Source organism: Plecotus auritus, assembly GCF_963455305.1.
Source record: "Plecotus auritus genome assembly, chromosome: 9".
Taxonomy (NCBI): Eukaryota; Metazoa; Chordata; class Mammalia; order Chiroptera; family Vespertilionidae; genus Plecotus; species Plecotus auritus.
Window position 1 is genome coordinate 29,781,590 of NC_137783.1, and position 19,934 is coordinate 29,801,523.

The 19,934-nt window shown below is 41.9% G+C and overlaps 1 protein-coding gene across 6 annotated transcripts in view; it reads left to right on the top strand.

Annotated features, from left to right (window-relative positions):
- ASAH2 (N-acylsphingosine amidohydrolase 2) overlaps positions 1 to 19,934 on the top strand; it is an 86,681-nt gene that overhangs the window by 20,321 nt on the left and 46,426 nt on the right. For 5 of the 6 annotated variants that reach the window (XM_080688332.1, XM_080688331.1, XM_080688334.1 and 2 more), the window contains exons 3-6: positions 960 to 1,091; positions 11,289 to 11,488; positions 13,287 to 13,436; positions 18,654 to 18,830. In XM_080688332.1, the coding sequence (XP_080544458.1) occupies positions 965 to 1,091; positions 11,289 to 11,488; positions 13,287 to 13,436; positions 18,654 to 18,830 (654 nt within the window). In that variant the 5' untranslated portion in view covers positions 960 to 964. Of the gene's footprint in view, positions 1 to 30; positions 79 to 959; positions 1,092 to 11,288; positions 11,489 to 13,286; positions 13,437 to 18,653; positions 18,831 to 19,934 lie in introns of all 6 variants that reach the window. The other variant, XM_080688333.1, reaches the window with a different exon arrangement.

The following is a 19,934-nucleotide window of genomic DNA, read 5'->3' on the forward strand; positions in this document are numbered from 1 at the left end:
AAATTATCACCATCATATTCCTATTTACAGATGGAGAAACTGAGGCTCATTGTCTGGGATTTCCCAAGTTCAGTTGCAGTAAGTGGCAGAAATGAGATTTGAATTCTGGAGTCAGACTTCAGAATCCAATTTTTAATGACCATTATTGTACTTTCTCCTGTTATATGACTTTTTAGCTTCTGTAGTCCCTCTGCGTAATGATGAATTCTCCTCCTAAAATATCCTAAGGAATTTGTAAGGACATTTTCTGCTTTTGTAGAACACAGGAGCATTTGTATTTTTATCCTCTTCATCTGCTACAGGGTTTGCAAAATGTGTGAAATCATTATCACTGAAGAGGAAAATTTTATTAACACCTAGCTTGAGACCAGAGATGCCAACCCCCTTTTCCAGGCCATTTTCTTATCAGGTAGATAAGAAAGTTAGAACATGGGGTTTAGAGGCCTATGGAATGGATTTCACCTCCAAGTGGACAAGATAATTTTACTTAGTCTCTGATCACAGAGTAAAGCCCACACCTCAGCAAGCCCTCTCACAAGTACAAACAACGTGGGTGGTCCGTCATCCCCGTGGACAGAAGTGCTCCAACCTAGATCCATAAACAGCATCATCACCATAAAGGAAAGCAGCAGTGATGTAGCCAAGAAATGCAAATAGGTTTTCACTTAGTTGCCAATGCCAAATGATGAGTGGTGGATGCCAGGATGAGTACTGTGCTGAGAAGGATTTGGAAACTCCACCTGAACTTATCGAAGAGTGCTGTAATTGATTGGTCTTGTCTGCTATGGGCTTGGGATATGGAACTAGTGGTGAATGTGCTCTATACTTCCCTGGTATAGTCTGTTCCTATGAAAGTGCTAAGACGTCTTGGGCAGATTGAAGTATATGCATTTTAATTTATGATTCTATCTTTTTCTGTCTCTTCCTTATTTCTTCTTCCATCTCTGCTTCTTTCTTAGGAAAAATGGCCAAGCGTACCTTCTCCACACTAGAGACGTTCCTGATTTTCCTCCTCATAATGATGACTGCTATCACGGTGGCCCTTCTCAGCCTCTTGTTTATCACCAGTGGGACCATTGAAAATCCCAAAGGCAAGTGTCATGGGCCCTCTTGAATGCTGTGCCTACGCCTGCAGGAAATTCCTTGATTACTATGGAGACTAAGGCAGGAAATAGTGTCTGTTGATAATGCTGATAATGGAGGCAAAAGGAGAAGAAAGATCCACTAAGTATCAATTAGTCTTTCAAAAGCCTTGAAGAAGAGAGTGTTGAATTCTCATCTTCAGGAGGGTCAATGAAGCTCTGTAAATGAGCTTGAGTGGGGAGGGGACCAGAATGGGGGCAGCTGCAATTTTGGTGAAGAGGGTCCACAGCCCCTCCCTGAGTGCCATCTGATTGTTGTTATGATCAACATGGACTCAGTTCTCCTGAGTTTCAAGAGAAGCTAGAAATTTGGGTGTTTAGACATATCTTGATTTTTTTTCAGCACCACAAATGAATTTAGTTTTTAAAAACTATCTAGACTCTATTTACAGGCAAGAATGGGCCCATGGGTCTTTATAAAGTAACCTCTAGGTTATATTATACCTGTTAAAAGAGTAGAGAAGACAGTGGGGTATGAATGCTCTGACCAAAGTAAAGGGAGGGCTGGACTCAGGCCAAATGGAGAAGAAGATGCATGTCTGAGAACCCCAGTTTTCTCTTCGGTGGCCTTTTCTCTTTTCCAGTGTATTCTCTGCCATGTCCCCATGCTTTGAATTTCCTGCAGACACAGAGGACCAAAAATCCTCTGCCAGGAGTGGGCAGAGCAGGGTCCTGGACTGCTAGATATGAAAGGCTCTGTAGGACTTATTTAGTTTTAGCTCTTAAAATGAGACTCAGGGAGCCCTGGCCAGTATCGCTCAGTGGTTAGAGTGTGGGCCTGCAGACTGAAGGGTTCAGGGTTCAATTCCCAGTCAAGAGCACGTACCTGGGTTGCAGGTTCCATCCCTGGCCCTGGTCAGGATGTGAGCAGAAGGCAACCAATAGATGTGTCTCTCTCATGTAGACCTCTCTTTCTCTCTCTCTCTCTCACTCTCTCTCCCTCCCTCCTTTTCCCCCTTCCCCCTCCCTTCCTCTCATCCTCTCTATAAATCAATGGGAGAAATATCCTTGGGTGAGGATTAACAAAAAAAAAAAAAAAAAAAGAGAGAGACTCAGGGATAATTACAGCAACTATTCCCATAGTGGAAGTTGCTGTTTATTGAAGGGTTTTTTTGTGGCAAGCACTGTAATCAGGAGCCTACATCAGTTTCTTATCTAATTCTAATAAGGTTCCTATGAAGGCAGATGCCAGTCTTTGTACCATTTTATAGATGTGAAAGCTGAAACTTTGAGATCACAAAGAGCTTGCCCTTGGCTGTGTAAGTTTTGCTTTGGTTGGCACTACATTCTTATGTCAGTATCAATAAAGCAATAACAAAGCTTCCTGCTTCCTTTCTTGCAATACTAGATGTCCTATAGAGAATGTGGGCTTGGGGAGGAAAAGACACAGATTCTAACTACCTCTGGAATGTGGTTGAAAGTGCATCAGATTCTTAGTTGGAAGATCTGGTTTGGTCACGTGATTAATCATATGATCTCTGAAATCTTGGTTAAGTCACTTCCTTGGCTTTAATATTCTCATATGTAAATTGAGGAGATTGGACCAGGTGATCTCTGTTGTGTTTTTTTTTTTCTTTCTTTTTTTTTCTGAGCTCCAGAAGTCTAGGATTCCATAATGAGTTAGTTGCTAATCTCTTGCCTAAGTACTTCCTGAGCACTAATACCTTATGACATTGACCTCTGCTGCCTTGGCCATCCCTGGCTATTGTCCAGGTTGGAAACAAACAAGTAAAATGTAGATGTAAGATCTCTAAATATATAAATAAAACCAAAGCTATAAGGCAGTCACTGCTCTATATTTTTAAAATGCATTAACATATTTATTTGTGGGAACCCCTTTCACGTCCCGCGTGGTTCAGGGTTCCTGTTCAGGGTTCGGGTTCTGGAGAAGGCCGCACACAAATGAAAAGAGACTTGGAAAAGTATTAATTTGGAAATATTGGGGGCCAGGCAGGAGCCCAACTCTAGTGGAAGGACTACTCTTTGCTCTGACCTTGCAATCCCTTTTATTGAGACTATGGGATACACCCATAACCTTTAGGCAGGAAATTCCAATAACAGAAATTTACATAGGAGAAACAGAGTTGGAGGCTGCTTCAGCTAACAATGTTTCAACTAAACAGTGAGTGATTAAAACATTTAAGGTTGTTGACCAGCCTTCCCAGTTTCCTGGCCACATCTTTCTATTAGTGGTAGAATGATTGGTTTCCGGCATCTCCCCCGTTTCTTTCCTTAAAAAAATCTTGCATCTGCAGACCAGAAATAAACACATAAGAACAAAAATGTTTGAGTCCCAATTTCAATGTCCAACAGTTCTGAGTTCCAGTTTCAATGTCCAACAGTTCTGAGTATCAGTTTCAGTGTCAAACAATTGTGAGTCCCAGTTTCAGTGTCAAACAGTTCCTTATGTGTACATGTCAGCAATGATATCTGGATGGTGGCAATGCAGGTCCGACCCTCTCTGGTTTGGTCCTAGGCAACCTGCAGCGATGCACAGCTGCTGACTGCTAGTATGGCAAGGCGTCGTCAGCGTCTTCCATCTCTAGACTGTTTCTCCTCTTGTCTTTGTGGTTGGAGGATTACTGTCAATTCTTCTCTGTTGCAGGAATCCACATGGTCTTGGAGTTGTTTTCTGAAAATATACAAACATATTCTCGACCAAAAGTTAATAAAGGAATCTTTTCTATAAATTTTACTTGGGATCCTTTTTATTTTTGCCCAAACGATTTTCCTTTGGCCTATTTTGATACCATGTATGTTTTTCATTGGTGTCTTGCTGTTAGCATTACAAATGAAAATTAAAATTTTTTTAAAGTAAAAATTTTCTAGATGTAATTTACTTACAGAATATTTTTCCTTACATGCTATTTTTCCACTATCCCCCCCTTTTTTGATTAATGGAGGCTTTTGGAAATTTTATAATGCAGTCTTGATAACTTTAAATTTTAATTTTTTTTTGCACAAAAATATGACTGCTTTAGGTTCTTTGCATGCTAAGCAAATTTACCATGAGAGAAACTATCAATACAAATTTTAGTTAATAGTTTAGGAACAGGTTTTTGTCCAGTACAATTAAATTTTCTTCAATATTCACTTATTTCAATTAGCCAATTTAAATTAATCTGAAAACTTGGCTTCTATTTTACTGTCAAATTTAATACTCTTAACAATCTTAGTTTACCCTGTAAATATTAATGGAAAGGATTATTTGCATTCTTTGAGTAGGCCCTGAGCATTCCTGGTGCTAGGCTGGATTTAGATATAGGGCAACTGCTGTTGGCCAAGTCTGTCTGGGTCCCAATCTGAGCTGGGCTCCATTACCTGGGTCCCGATCTGAGCTGGGTGTGGGTAGCACGAAGCAGCCATGGGGGCAGGAGACCTCCCTCAGACGGGGCAAGGGTTCAAGCCCCTGCAAGGCTGGGGGGGGTGAGGGTCTGTGCCTCACCTCTGTTGACCCCCAAGTTCTCTCCTGATGGCCCCTCTGTGACGGTGCCTGTCTTAGGTTGTTCCTTCCTTGAGGAATCTTACCCGTCTCTGGCTAGCCAGCCATCCTCCGGGGCCAAGCAGGGTGATGTGAGGTTCAGTTCTGTCTCCTTGGTAGCCTATGCCCCCGTGGCCTCCACGCCCAGCACCTGCCTTGGGATCCCCTTGCCTGCTGGCAGGGCCCCGGCACTGATCACATATCTTGGGAAACCCAGGTTTCTTCTCCAGAGAGGGCCCAGCTCACACGATTGGGCCTGAGACAGATCCATGGTACCAGCCACCATGAGGCTTCAACCTCAGCATAAACAGAAAGTTCAGGCAACAGCTGTGGGAAGGTCCCTCTTGGCAAAAAGGCCAGTATAGAATGCTCAAGTGCCTTCCCAGGGAGGCCTTAATTCCTTTCTGGAAGGGATTAAATCCTTTCATGTCCTTTTTTAAATTGCTACCTAACATGCAAAGAATAAGTTTGTAAGTTTGTTTGGGATAATTGTTCAATATGCTGTTGTAAAGTATCAAAAATTATAATGACATTGTAGAATAATATCATGTAAGGATATTCTTTGCTCTAGGCCATGGCAATTCAATTTCAAACTGGCTGTCAATTTTTCTTTTTGTATAGACAAGGTCTTAGTTACATTTTTTGCACCTCTCCCAGGAGCAAGTAGTGAATAGTCCCCTACTTTAAAGGCCAAAACCTTTATAACATCTAAAAGTAAAATATAGTTATTAATTTTTATTTGATAAAGCTTTCCATGCGATTTCAAGTATCAATTGGTTAAATTTCAAAAATATTTCCTTTAAGAAGAGAGAACAAATTTCCTGTATTACTCCGGGTCCTTGGAGCTTTCCAAGAATCATCTCTGTTAAAGCCTTGAAATTTTAACATGGAAAAAACGATCAAATATATATATGCCCATATATGATTTAAAGATTACAATACTTTTTATAATTATTTTAAGATACCAATTAGATTTTAAACTAGTTTTTGCATAGAAAAATTTTGGTTGGGATCACAGAATTAATCCTCTTTTTAAATTAGACCAATAAGCAATTTATTTTGAATTCCTAATTGTTTTCAGCGAAAACACATTTTTTTTTCTCAAAAATAAGTTCTTATACTTTAGACATTTAATTACCACAACTATATAATTTCTCCCAATTTAATTTGCACTTTGAACTTTTAAAGCTGGCAAGTCAAACATTTAGCAGTTCCTAGATTAATAACAACATCCTGCTTACTTCGGGGCAAGTTTCAGCAACAGATCTGGCCGAATTTCTTTTAATGCTTAAAAGATAGACAGATCTTAAATTTTTTCTTTCTTTTTCGCTTTCCGAAGTAATAACTAGCACCCAATTTGGCCAAGATTTGCATTTCCCTGCGAGTTCTTTTATAATTTTTAAATGAAACCTTAAGTAATCTCATTGCAGGAGAGCAGATAGCCTTGCCCTCTCCTGCCACCTTTGAATTTCTCCGCACCAGAGGTGGTTTTTGCAGTGGAGTTTCATTTCTTATTACAGATTTTAAATTCCAAATACCAATTAAGATTTTAATTTGAATAAGAAACCACATTATTTTATAACCTAATTCTTCCCCATTAGCCTGGCTGAAAAAGACGTTCCCACCCTACTTACAGTTCACGACTCTGCAGTTAGTCCGTGGGCTTTGTGTGCGGTGAACCTCCCTCACCTTTTTCTAGGTGAATTTTTTCCTTTCCTTCGCTCTTAGGCGAAAAATATCATCTCCTCCAGAAGTCCCGAGTTCAGGTGCCAGATGTGGGAACCCCTTTTCACGTCCCGCGTGGTTCAGGGTTCCGGTTCAGGGTTTGGGTTCTGGAGAAGGCCGCACACAAATGAAAAGAGACTTGGAAAAGTATTAATTTGGGAATATTGGGGGCCAGGCGGGAGCCCAACTCTAGTGGAAGGACTACCCTTTGCTCTGGCCTTGCAATCCCTTTTATTGAGACTATGGGATACACCCATAACCTTTAGGCAGGAAATTTCAATAACAGAAATTTACATAGGAGAAACAGAGTTGGAGGCTGCTTCAGCTAACAATGTTTCAACTAAACAGTGAGTGATTAAAACATTTAAGGTTGTTGACCAGCCTTCCCAGTTTCCTGGCCACATCTTTCTATTAGTGGTAGAATGATTGGTTTCCGGCATTTATTGTTCAAAACAACCCTTGGAAGCAGGGTATTATTATTATTATCTCTATTTTATAGATGAGAAAAATTGGGGTGGATAGCTTAAGTAATTTGTTCAGCCAGTAATTGGTAAAGTCAGTTTTCAAATCCAGATTTCTGGCACCTGTCCATTTATTCTCAACTAGTGGCCTGGTGGATGAAATTTGTGCATGTGGGGGGTGTCCCTCAGCCCAGCCTGCACCCTCTCCAATCTGGGATCCCTCGGGGGATGTCCAACTGCCGGTTTAGGGGATCAGGCCTAAACCGGCAGTCAGACATTCCTCTCGCAATCCAGGACCACTGGCTCCTAACTGCTCACCTGCCTGCCTGATCGCTCCTAATCACTCTGCCTGCCAGCCTGCTTGCCCCAACTGCCTGCCCCCGCTGGCCTGATCACCCTCGACTGCACCCACACCAGCCTTCTCCTCTCCAACTGCCCGCCCCCCCGCCAGCCTGCTCACCCCCAACTGGCCCCTCCTGCTTACCTAATCACACGCAACTGTCCTCCTCTCCTGGCCTGATCACCCCAAACCGCCTCTGCCTTGGCCCCACCACCATGGCTTTGTCCTGAAAGACATCCAGAAGGTCTCCTGGTCTAATTAGCATATTACCCTTTTATTAGTATAGAATAGAGACCTGGTGCATGGGTGGGGGCTGACTGGTCTTCCCTGAAGGTGGTCCTGGGTCAGGGTGGGGGTCCCTTGGGGGACGGGACCAGCCTAGGTGAGGGGCTGGGGTGGTTTGCAGGCTGGCCACACCCCCATCAGGGTGGGGGGTCCCGATGGGGGACATGGCAGCCTGGGTGAGGGGCTGAGGGCCATTTGCAGGCTGGCCATGCCCCCATCGGGGTGAGGGTCCCCAGCTGGGGGGCGTGGCCGGCCTGGGCGAGGGGCTGAGGGCCATTTGGGGTGGTTTGCAGGCCGGCCAAGCCCCTGGCTTTGTCTGGAAGGTCTCCGGAAGGTCTCCTGGTCTAATTAGCATATTACTCTTATATTAGTATAGATGCTATTCTGCCTCCCTGATATTTGTATATATATGTGATATACATATTGATAAGAAATATAATGTGTACTTATGCATGTATGGTGACACGAGAATCATTAGCATAAGATAGAACTATGTCAACAAGTATACAATGATCTAGGCTGCATTAAGAGTAAGTCTTTAGCCCTGGCCGTTGTGGCTCAGTGGGTTGGGCATTGTACCATGCACGGAAAATGGTTGCTGGTTGGGTTCCCAGCAACATTGTAGGCTCAATCCATGGTAGGGGGCGTGCAGGAGGCAGCTGATTGATGTTTCACTCATACATTGATGTTTCTCTCTCCCTATCCCTTCCTCTCTCTCTAAAAATCAATATATATATATATATATATATATATATATATATATATATTTAAGAATAAGTCTTTAAAAAAAGAATAAAATTTTTGAGAAGGCTGAGGAAGATCAAAGCAGGATAGAGACAGCTGGGGTGGCATCCTGGAGTTGAGGGTTTGAGCTGGATGTGAGTGTGATGGAAATGAATCAACTCTGAAGTTGGTAGTGGAGATTGGTTGGTGGAGCAGAAAGGAATAAGGACTCTGGATGGAGAGAATGGCAAGAACAAATCCCAAGAGGCTGTGTTTAGTAGGTTGTGTGCCAGGAACCTGGCACATAATTTGTTTGGCTGGTGTAGAAGTGCATGGTGAGTGAATGAAGGGTGATGAGTTTGAAAAGGAATGGCTTGTGAGAAGAAGCTGAAGGAGGTTTGATGGAGACCTTGATTGTTTGTTTGAAACATGTGCAGTAAAGAAAAAGATCATTCTTAGGAATGATATAAAACAAGTTCCATGTATCATCCACATAAACAATATACAAAGATTTTTTCCCTCAGGAACCTGAACTTATATGTTCTAACTAATGCTGACACATAAGTGATCTGCATTGTTGTTTCTTAAATATCTTACTCTATTTTATTTATTTAATTTAATTTTATTTTATTTTATTTTATTTTAAATAAATCTTTATTGTTCAGATTATTACAGGTGTACCTCTTTTTTTTTCCCCCATAGCTCCCCTCCACCTGATTCCCCACCCCACCCCATACCCTTACCCCCCACCACTGTCTTCATCCATAGGTGTAAGATTTTTGTCCAATCTCTTCCCGCACCCCTCACACCCTCCTCCCCCTGAGAATTGTCAGTCCATTCCCTTTCTATGTCCCTGATTCTATTATATTCACCAGTCCATTCTGTTCTTCAGATTTTTTATTCACTTGATTTTTAGATTCACTTGTTGGTAGCTATGTATTTGATGTCATTTTGTTGTTCATAATTTTTATCTTTACCTTTTTCTTCTTCTTCCTCTTCTTAAAGAATACCCTTCAGCATTTCATGTAATCCTGGTTTGGTGGTGATGAACTCCTTTAGCTTTTTCTTGTTTGTGAAGCTCTTTAGCTGACCTTCAACTCTGAATGATAGCTTTGCTGGGTAATCTTGGTTATAGGTTCTTGCTGTTCATCACTTTGAATATTTCTTGCCACTCCCTTCTGGCCTGCATAGTTTCTGCCGAGAAATCAGCTGACAGTTGTATGGGTGCTCCCTTGTAGGTAACTAACCGTTTTTCTCTTGCTGCTTTCAAGATTCTCTCTTTGTCTTTTGCCCTTGGCATTTTAATTATGATGTGTCTTGGTGTGGTCCTCTTTGGATTCCTCTTGTATGGGGTTCTGTGTGCTTCCTGAACTTGTAAGTCTATTTCTTTCACCAGGTAGGGAAAGTTTTCTGTCATTATTTCTTCTAATAGGTTTTCAATATTTTGCTCTCTCTCTTCTTCTGGCACCCCAAAAATTCGGATGTTGGTACGCTTAAAGTTGTCCCAGAGGCTCCTTACACTATCTTCACATTTTAGGATTTTTTCTTTTTGTTTTTCTGGTTGGGTGTTTTTAGTTTCCTCATATTTCAGATCTTTGGTTTGATTCTTGGGGTACGTTGATCTACAGTTGAGTTTCTGTATATTCTTTATTTCAGACAGTGTATGCTTAATTTCTGACTGGTCCTTTTCCATTTTTTTGGTATTCTCATTAAGATCCCTAAAGGTCTCACTAAGTTCCTCAGCGGTTTTTAGAAGATTCTTGAGTAACCTTATAAATGTGGTTCTGAACTCTATGTCGTCCAGTATTTTGCTTTCCTCCATTTATTTCATTCGTGACATGTTTCTTTGTCTCTGCATTTTGCTGCTTCCCTGTGTTGATGGAGTGGCTTTGTGTGGTAGGTGACCTATAGGGGCCAGTAGCTCAGCCTCCCCAATCACCTGAGGTGGACGCCTTTGGTACACCCCTTTGTGGGCTGAGTGCAAAGTCTTGGTGTAGTTAAGCCTTGATTGCTGTTGGTACACTGGGAGGAATTGACCTCCAGGCTAATTGGCTGTGAGGACCCGCTGTGTCTGTAATGGAAGAACTGCTTCGCTGGAGACACGCTTATGGTGCAGGACTTGTTTCAGTGGGGCTTTGGTGCTCACTGAGTCTGCCTCTTGAATGTGTCACTTATGGATGTGAGGAGTTGAAATCTGGTGTCTCACACTGACCACTAGGTACACTGGCTTCTGGATCTCTAATGGGGTGCAGGTCAGCTACTGTCTGAGGCTACCCAGCAGGCGCTACAGCGAGAACTACAGTTTTCTCCTCTTTGCTTGGGGTTTGGAGGTTTTGGAGCTGTCTGACCTGGGCTGAAGTTTGCTAGGTTAAGCTGCGATAGGGCAGGTCATTCATATGCTAAAGCTGCTGCTTGGAGCTTGGGTGGGTTTGTAGATTGTGCGGGGTGGGGTCTCAGGGCGTCACTAGGCTATGACGTGGCAAACAGCAATGGCTGCCAGTAAGCCCGTTCTGCATCCGACTGCGTCCCGCGCCCCAGCACAGTAAACAATTATTCCTGTGCACAGCCCTGCAAGCAAGCCACCCTCACTTTCCGACCCCACGGCAGACAGTCCAGCTTCTCCCCGTAGGAATTTGGGTCCCCCGTGTCTCCCCAGAAACTGGAGTTTGGAGTAATTGGGAGCTTGTCTCCCTTCGGGTTGAAAAAAGCAGCGCTCCCAGTCGCCCGTCGCCAGCCCGATTCGTGCGCCTCCGTACCTCAGCTCTTCAGCGCTTGTGTACTTCTCAATGCTGTTTGCTCTTTTCTTCTAGTTGTAGAACTTCCACTCAGCCAGCTTTCCTGTGGTTCTGGGTGATAGACATTTTGTCTTTTAGTTGTAGTTTTGAAATTGTTGTGCGAGGCAGCAGTTTAGGTGTTTACCTACGCCGCCATCTTGGATCCTCTCTAAAAAGGTGTATCCTCTATTTTTATTTTTTAACATTTTATATATTTATTTAATTGAATTTATTGGGTGACATTGGTTAATAAAATTATATAGGTTTCAGCTATAGAATTCTACAATACGTCATCTGTATTGTGTGTTTACCACCCCAATTCAAGTCTCAAATATTTTATTCTATTTTTGGATTCAGGTTTTCCATCCACCGAGAGCTCTCAGGCCACCCTGAGCCCCACAGCCACCCAGGGTTCCACACTCACACAAGGCCCCACAGCCACCCAGGTGTCCCCAGTGACTACTACCCCAGAGCCTCCTCTATTTCAGAACTTCAGTGGCTACCACATAGGTGTTGGGCGAGCTGACTGCACAGGACAAGTAGCGGATATAAATATGGTAGGTAAATCATGGGCTCCTCAAAGAGACTGTGAAATAAAGTCTTATTATTTTGAATCTTGCATTTATTCCTGGTTATTTTAGCATATTCTTGCTTTTCTCTTGACTTCACTGCTGTGTAACACTATGAGTATTGTCCTATAAGGAAAAGGGGTTCATTTATTCAACCATAACTCCTTTGTCAAGACAGTTGGTCACTTTATATGAAATGGCAGGGCTGGGAAACTCAAATATGACAGAGGATGGGCAGGTACCATAAGTGACTGAAGCAGGTCAGTGTAAGATGTTCAACATCTAGTGATCCTCAGTTTGGGGACAGTAGGAAGTTGTGGGCATGGTGGTGCATCTAGAAAGTGCACGGCTTCAGCTAATTGTTGCCATGTAAGCATGTGGACTTAGGGTTGCTATATCTGACAGTTTTTTCCAAGAGAAGGCAGAAACATCTCTGGATTGAAGATCTGAGGGTTTAAATATCTCACCTGGAAAATCTAGGCAACTCTAGTTAGTTAAAACTGGAAACCTGGCATGAGCCAACAGTGCGTTAGCCAAGTAAAACCCTTCAATGTGTTAGGTGTGGTCTGTTGGCTGTTAGCATGCAACTTCTTCGCTCTGATGGTGGTAACACTGTTTATATCAGTCCTTCCCTAGGAAACAGAGCATGAGGTTGTCTGATGGGATTGTCTCCTGTCTGCCAAAGAATCTTTAGCTTCAAAGAATTACAGTTGACCTTTGAACAATGAGGGGTCACCAACAATGAGGCACACCAACCCCCACACAGTGGAAAATTCATGTATAACTTTGACTTGCCCAAAACTTAACTGCAGTTGGCCCTTTGCATTCACAAATTCAACAAAATGCAGATCAAAACATTATTTTTGATCCACGGTTGGGAATGTAAAAATACTATTTTCGATTCCTGGTTGGTTGAATCCAAAGATGTGAAACCTGTGGATCTGAAGGGCTGACTGTATTTATTAAAAAACGTCATACATAAGTGGATCTGCACAGTTTAAACGTGTGTTGTTTAAGGGTCAACTGTATTCCTTGCTGTCTGTTCTGAAAACTGACTCTTGAATCAATGTAACCCTAAATAAACACCCACATGAGGGTAAAGCAAGCAGTAGAGGGAGCATTCTGAAGACCTGGGTAGACTTTAAGGGTGGGTTTTATGACATGGTGAGAGAAGGGGCAGGGATAGATGTATTTGATCTGACTTGGCTTAGGGAGGGACAACATGGGACAAGCCAGGGTTAGGTACTTAACCATAAAGAAACCATTTTCTTCAGGTAGAAAACAAAACAAAACATACACATTAGCAACTCAAGTGAGGGAGCCTTCAATTTCAGGATGTTCCCCCTCAGTGTGCATGGTAGGAGGGGAACTATTTCCTTGTGTAGTACCTTAGACTGGCAGGAGAAAAGGTCTTGTTTCAAAAAACAGAGAAGCCCCGAAAGCTCTACAGGACAGTAACAAAATTCTGGGCCACACCAGCTCCTTCCTCACCCATAGGGCAATGAATAGCTTCTGTCAAGCTTATTGCTACTTTGCCTTTACTTATTTCTACACAGAAGAATAAAGACTCTTTTATGTTGTTGGCTTTGTTATTGAAAACACATGTATTATCTCACTAGGAGCTTTCAGTGACCTGTGGACTATTTTTATTGTCTTTCCTAAGTAGTCTTTTTCTCCGTGGGTGAGCCTGCTTTCTGTTGGGGGTGGGGGGTGGGCGAGATGAAATAGAGCGCCTATGATTCTCTCTGCCCCTGTAGATGGGCTCTGATGGTCTTTTCCCCTTTAGATGGGCTACGGCAAAAGTGGCCAGAATGCACGGGGCCTCCTCACCAGGTTGTACAGTCGTGCTTTCATCATGGCAGAGCCTGATGGGTCCAATCGAATGGCATTTGTGAGCATCGACATAGGCATGGTATCCCAACGATTGAGGCTGGAGGTAAGTAATTGATGTGAGGAAGAAATGACTTGATGTTAAAAAAAAAAGTCAGTAGCTAAGCCCTCCTGGTTTTTCATCCAGTGAGTTTCTACTACCTGCAACATTATAGGCTCTTGACAATCCAGGAGACAGAGTGATCCGAATTTTTCCATTCTGAATTATCTTGGTCAAGATTTGCTTTCAGTTCTGCTGGTGGTGCATCATCATCATTGATTGTTAATGTTATTTGAAAGCTTATTACATTCCAGGGGACCGTCACATACATTCTCTCATTTAATCTTCCTTGATAGAAGTCTGAGAGTGTCAATTAATCAGTAACTCTTCCTTCAAGTTTTTAGATAACTGAAAATAGATGAAAATAACCTGATGAGAATTAAAAATACAACACTGAAATTAGGTTGGCCATAGATTGCTGAAGCTGTGTGATAGGCAGACATGGGAATATTTTTATATTATTCTGCATATGTGTTTCTTGGGGGTTCTAGCTTAGGGTATCTTGAAATCAAGATATTGGCAAGGACCGCAATCATCTGAAGGCTGGAGTGGGGCTGGAAGATCCACTTCCAAGAATATTCACTCATGTGGCTGTTGGCAGAAGGCCTCACTTCCCCGTTGTCCATATCCTCTTGACAGAGCCGCTGGCTTTCCTCAGAGCGAGTAATTCAAGCGAAAGAGCAGGGAAGAAGCCACAGTGCCCTAACCCAGGCTCAGGAGTTGCACACCATCACTTCCACCCAGTTCTATGCATTGGAAGCAAGTCGCTAAGTCCATTTCACACACAGGGATAGTAAAGTTAAATTTCACTTCTTGAAGGCAAGAGTATCATATAATTTGTGGGTACACAGTATTTTAAAACCACCACATGGAGATTCAGGAAATGAAAATTAGGGGGAAAATTTTCAAAGTGGAAGTGACACTTGAATGGGAAGAATTTTAAATGGTTTACATGAGTGAGAGCTGAGAAATGCAGGGGATGGCATGAACAGAGGCACAGGGGAGGAATATAGACTCCAGAGACAAAGCTTAGTTAGTTCTATTAGGACACATGTAGGCATGTAATTGGAGATGTGCCTGGAAGGTGTGTTCATAATTATAGAGGTCCTGGGATGCCAGGTTGTTTTTAATTCTGTAAGTAATGGGGATTCTTAGAAAACTTTTGAGTGGAAAGGTGATGCAATCACAATTTTGCATTACAATGATTACTCAGATGGTGAATTTGAGGTGGATTGGAATAGACTAGAAATAGAGGAGAAGACACAAATGGGCAGATTCTTTAAATTAATGTCAAGGCTCTATTGGTGTGGGTCCAGCTGGGAAAACAGTAATCACATTAGGTATTTTAAACAGGGGGGATTTAATACAGCGGAGTTTTACAATACGATGGAAGGCTGAAAGAGCTATAAAGGGAAACTGGGCTTGCAGGAAGGATTTTAACTCTGCCTGGCGATTTCCCCTACATCATGTGACTCTCCCACAAAAGTTCTAAACCAATGGGGTGGCAGTGAGACTACATGGTGGTAAGAGGTCACATTAAGTGCTAATGGATTTGGGAATGAATAGACATAAAAGTGAACACTTAACTTTGTTTCCATGATGAGTAAGGCACTGTTCTATATCCTACTAACAACTGTATGAGGAAGACACTATTATTATATCATTTGACAGCCTGGGAAACAGAGTTGCAGAGGATCAAGTAACTTGTCCAAGATTACACTTACGAGCTGTCCGGGCTGGGATTCGAACATAGGCACCTCAGTGCCAGAGCTCATACTCATTACCACTGCACATACTGTCTTTCTGAAGAATCAAAGATGGCTCTGATTGGGAAATAGTGTTGTCAGTAGTAGCAATAGGAGAGTTAAAAGGTAGACTTTGTGGGGGGAGAGGGGCTTAATGTGTTGGGTTGTAGACACTATGAAGTCAATAGTGGGGACCATTTAATCATTTCTTCCTATTTTTACTTCCCCCATGCAATCTGAGACCCAGTGGGAAGGCCTTTAAGTGAACCCACTTAGTCATCCCCAGTTAACCCAAGGGAGGTTGTGAAAAATAAATGTAGCTAAACAAGTGCCATTAAGCTTACTTATAACACCTGGTTTTATGCAGGTTCTCAGTCTCAGCCTTAAGATGGATGAAATTTCCAGCATGGAATGAAGAGTAAGGATGATTTCTGAGCAGTGAGGCAGGGCAGGAAAACAGAACGACTTTCCAACTCTGTCTATGTCATGTTCCCATGAGTGTCAGTGATAGAAAATGGAATGGAAACTACAGAAAAAGAAGTGAGCTGTAGACATGAATATAGCTTCTTTGTTCTATGTTAAAATATCCCTCCTTTCATGAAGTAGACAACATACTATTTATAATGGCTATCTGCAGGCATTGCCATTAGATGATTGAGTTCTTAATTTATTTTTCTTTTCTTTTACTTGCAAGTCCCATGTGTCTGATTTTATATCAGAGATTGTAGTTTAGGATGAGATTTCTGTGAGCTGTTTCTAGTTTTCTTCTTTTGTTTTAAATTTCAATATTCATAATTTCTATCTTTTTAAGAGCTTGATTCTTGAATAAACCTGAAGAAATAGACTTATTTCTAAAATCCTAACATTATAATCCTAGTTTTTTTAGGAATAAAAATGGGGTAAAGGTTAGGGGAGCTTTAATGTTGACTGGCCGTTCTTTTTTCACAACCTTCCAATCTTGGCTATGAAATTGTAAGAACATTAGCCTTTGACTTTAAACTTCCATGATGTCCCTTCATTGATTGTCCCCTCTTCTCCTTAACATATTTCTTCTTCAGGAGTGTAATAGTTGCTGCATGGAAGAACATTAAGAGTGATGAAGATTTGGGGTTGAAATTAGGATCAAACAGAAGGAACATGGAAATGTTTTGGGTGGCGAATGAGGCTTATTTAGCCAGAGGGATGTTAGTCTGGTTATATCACATTTCCTTTGCAAGCTTTACTGGTGTCCCAGATTGTTTCTGTGGATTTGGTAACCTAGCAATTGGGGTTTGGGGCATGGAGAGATTAATGAGACAAGATAGTTTTAAGATTCAGTGATCACATGACTAGAATGAGGGTGGTGTAGCTCCTCACCTAAAATAGAAGAGATTGAATGGAAGTCTTTGTGTGTTAAATACGTATACGGGCACATGCATTGCTGGTCCTACTCCCTTAGGGGCCAGTGAAAGCCGCTTGTTAAATATTCAGGAACTCTGTGAACTGGTTAAACTTTTGGTAGCTTGAAATTAATTATGGTGGGAGTTTTTGTACCACACAAACTGGCAAAAAATACAAAGGAGGACTCTTTTCTTTCTTTCAAAGAGACAATTATCAGGATGCCACTGTGAATGCCATACTCCAGATAGACATCACTGCTAATCAAAAAAGGTACTCTTTTCTGTTCAGTCCAGATTTGGATTCAGATCCTTCTCAACACACTACTTCTGACAGAAAACACAAATAACTAGGACTGAGTGCATGAGATAAGCAGTATTTGCCATCTTTGCCATAAACAAGCTTTTGTAATTGTCCTGGTATTAGCTGTTAGAATCTTACACTGGGGAAGGTTGCTTTGGGTTTGATGCTTTTGCTGCTTTTAATGATTTTTGACACAAAAAAAAGTCAAAGCATCTTTCATAAAGAAGCCACAATAATACCTCACTCTAGGTTTCCATGGATTAAAGCATAATCAGAAATAGGTACTCAGCAACATCATTAATTTTCTTCCTGTTTTTTTTTTTATGTGTATGTATCATACAAAGACCCTAATCATGCATTTGGATGTTCATTAATTAATTAACTAAATGAACATTTACTGAGTCTCTTTGTTATTAGTCACATATTCCCATACAAAGAGTTATATGGAAAACTCAGTTTAAAGCAGGAATAATCATATATCATTGTCCAGGACTTTTGTGGGTCAGGAAAACCAAAGAGGCTGGGATGGGTGATTCTGATTTAAGTTACCACAGAAGTCATGTATTATCATTTCTGTGTCATGAGGTTGAACTCATGGCAGCTGTTTGAAGGCTTAACTGTGGCTTAGAGAAGGTTACTTACCCATGTGGCTAGCAAGATAGTGCTGACCAGATGGTTCCTTTCCACAAGGACCTCTCCATGGGATTGCTGGGGTGTCATTGGTCATAGCGCTGGCTTCCCCCAGATCAATAAGTAACATTTGGTGCCAGGGAATATTGAGTTCTTCATTTGGGGAAGTGAGGCAGTAGAGTAAAGAGGACATTGTACTGTCTGTTCACTGCTCCCACAGTGCTTTTCGCCCAGGTATTGCTCTCTTCATTTAAGGCTCTGATGAAGGGGAACCTCTCTGGAAAGATCATTCCTCATGAACACCCAACACCCTCTTTTTCCTATTTTGCTTCATAACATTTATCACTGTATAATATAATATTGCATATTTATTTTTTGTGTATTATCTTTCTCTCTCATTGGAATAAAAACTTCTTCAGAGTTTTTCCTAGTGCTTAGAATGGTGCCTGGATATTAATGGTGTGTGGGAAAGATGAGTGGGGAAGAGTACTGACTCTGTAGTTAGACTTGGATCTGGATTCAGGCTCTGCTATTTATTAGATCAAATAATTTAATTTCTGCACACTTCAATGTTATCAGCTAAAAGACAGGGTTAAAAATACCTCTTGAAGTTATTGTGATTTTTATTTTTATTTTTTAAAATATATATTTTATTGATTTTTACAGAGAGGAAGGGAGAGGGATAGAGAGTTAGAAACATCGATGAGAGAGGAACATTGATCAGCTGCCTCCTATACACCCCCCACTGGGGATGTGCCCGCAACCAAGGCACATGCCCCCGACTGGAATTGAACCTGGGACCCTTCAGTCCACAGGCCGACGCTCTATCCACTGAGCCAAACCAGTTAGGGCGTTACTGTGATTTTTAAATGCCATAATGTATGTAATACCTAGCATTGTGTGTGCTTGCACATAGTAAGAATCTATGAAATGTTAGCTATTGCGATGACTGTTGTTATTATTACTATGATGATGTACTGAAGCTATATATACCTATATAAACTATTTGTGCACTGTAGATATACCATCATGATATATAGAGTGAAGGGCCACTGGACAGACAGCGACGTCATTGGTATGGATCAGTGATTGTGCTGATCAGAGCCTTTCTTATGCTAAGCTCCTATGATATCTCACTTCTTAGTTCTGTTTTCTTTCTTTCTTGAAGGTCCTGAACAGACTCAAGAGTAAATATGGCTCCCTGTACAGAAGAGACAATGTGATCCTGAGTGGCACTCACACGCACTCGGGTCCAGCAGGATATTTCCAGTACACCGTGTTTGTAATTGCCAGCGAAGGATTTAGCAATCGAACTTTTGAGTACATGGTCACTGGCATTGTGAAGGTAGGCAGCTGTTCTTTCCCACTGCTCAGTGTTTTAGGAGTGTGCTATGCAGACAGTCCCTATAGAATCTTCGTCTGAGCACAGACCTCCCTTCCCTCTTCATGACCCCCTGGTAACTCTGGTCCCGAGCTGTGGGCTGGTAGCCTGAGGCACTTATTGGGAGAGGAGGACTCTATGGCAGTAACTTTACAGTCATCTAAAGAGACAGAAAACAGTTTGTATGTGACCCTTACAAATTATAGGGCCCCACATGGTCTGTTCTTGCACGAGGTCACACAAAAAGACATCAACCCATCAAGGAACCAACATTACAAATAATTCCAATCTTTCCTTGTATTTCTAAACATTTCCTTGTATTTCCCGAAGAGCATAAAAGGAGATCTAATTGGTAAATTTCTCAAGTCCTCTACAACAGCTTTAGACTGACCTGGTGCTCCTACCAGTACCCCCCACTTTTCTCCCACTCATGGTTTGGGTACATTTTGGTACTCCTCTCTCTCCTGTCTTCCAGTTTATTATTTTCTCGCACAGAACCCTTGATAATGTTTTATTCTTCATTCCTTTGCCTTTCAGGTTTAGTCTCTCTCTACTTTATCTTGTAAAGCCACCCCTCCATACCCCCGAATCCAGGGACCCAGTTGGCAAAGGCAGACATTTCTTTGCAACACTGTTTTTCAAACAGTGGCTAGCAATCTATAAATGGCTTTATGAAATCAATTTCATGGGTTGCCACAAACATAAAAAAATAAAACTAAAATAAAACGAATTGGAAAACACCATAGTGCATCATACACATTGTGAACTTCATTGTGGAATATATATGCTGAAGTGTATAAAGTTATGATGGAAACTGTATTGCTTACTGTGCTTCGCAAAGTTTGAAAAACTCTGTCTGAGAAGGTGGTGGGATGGAGAGGGTGGGGAGGGTGAAATACCTACATGTTGTAGGAGTCTCCCATTTGGGCCATCTGAACTGGCAGACGTGCTGACTCGCCAGTCGGTGCTGATGGGCACTGTGCTTCTCCACACGGAGCACTCTTTCTCTCTCAACCCTGAAGGCCAGTCTGTTTACCTCCAAAGGACACCAGCCTGTGTGGTTCTCCA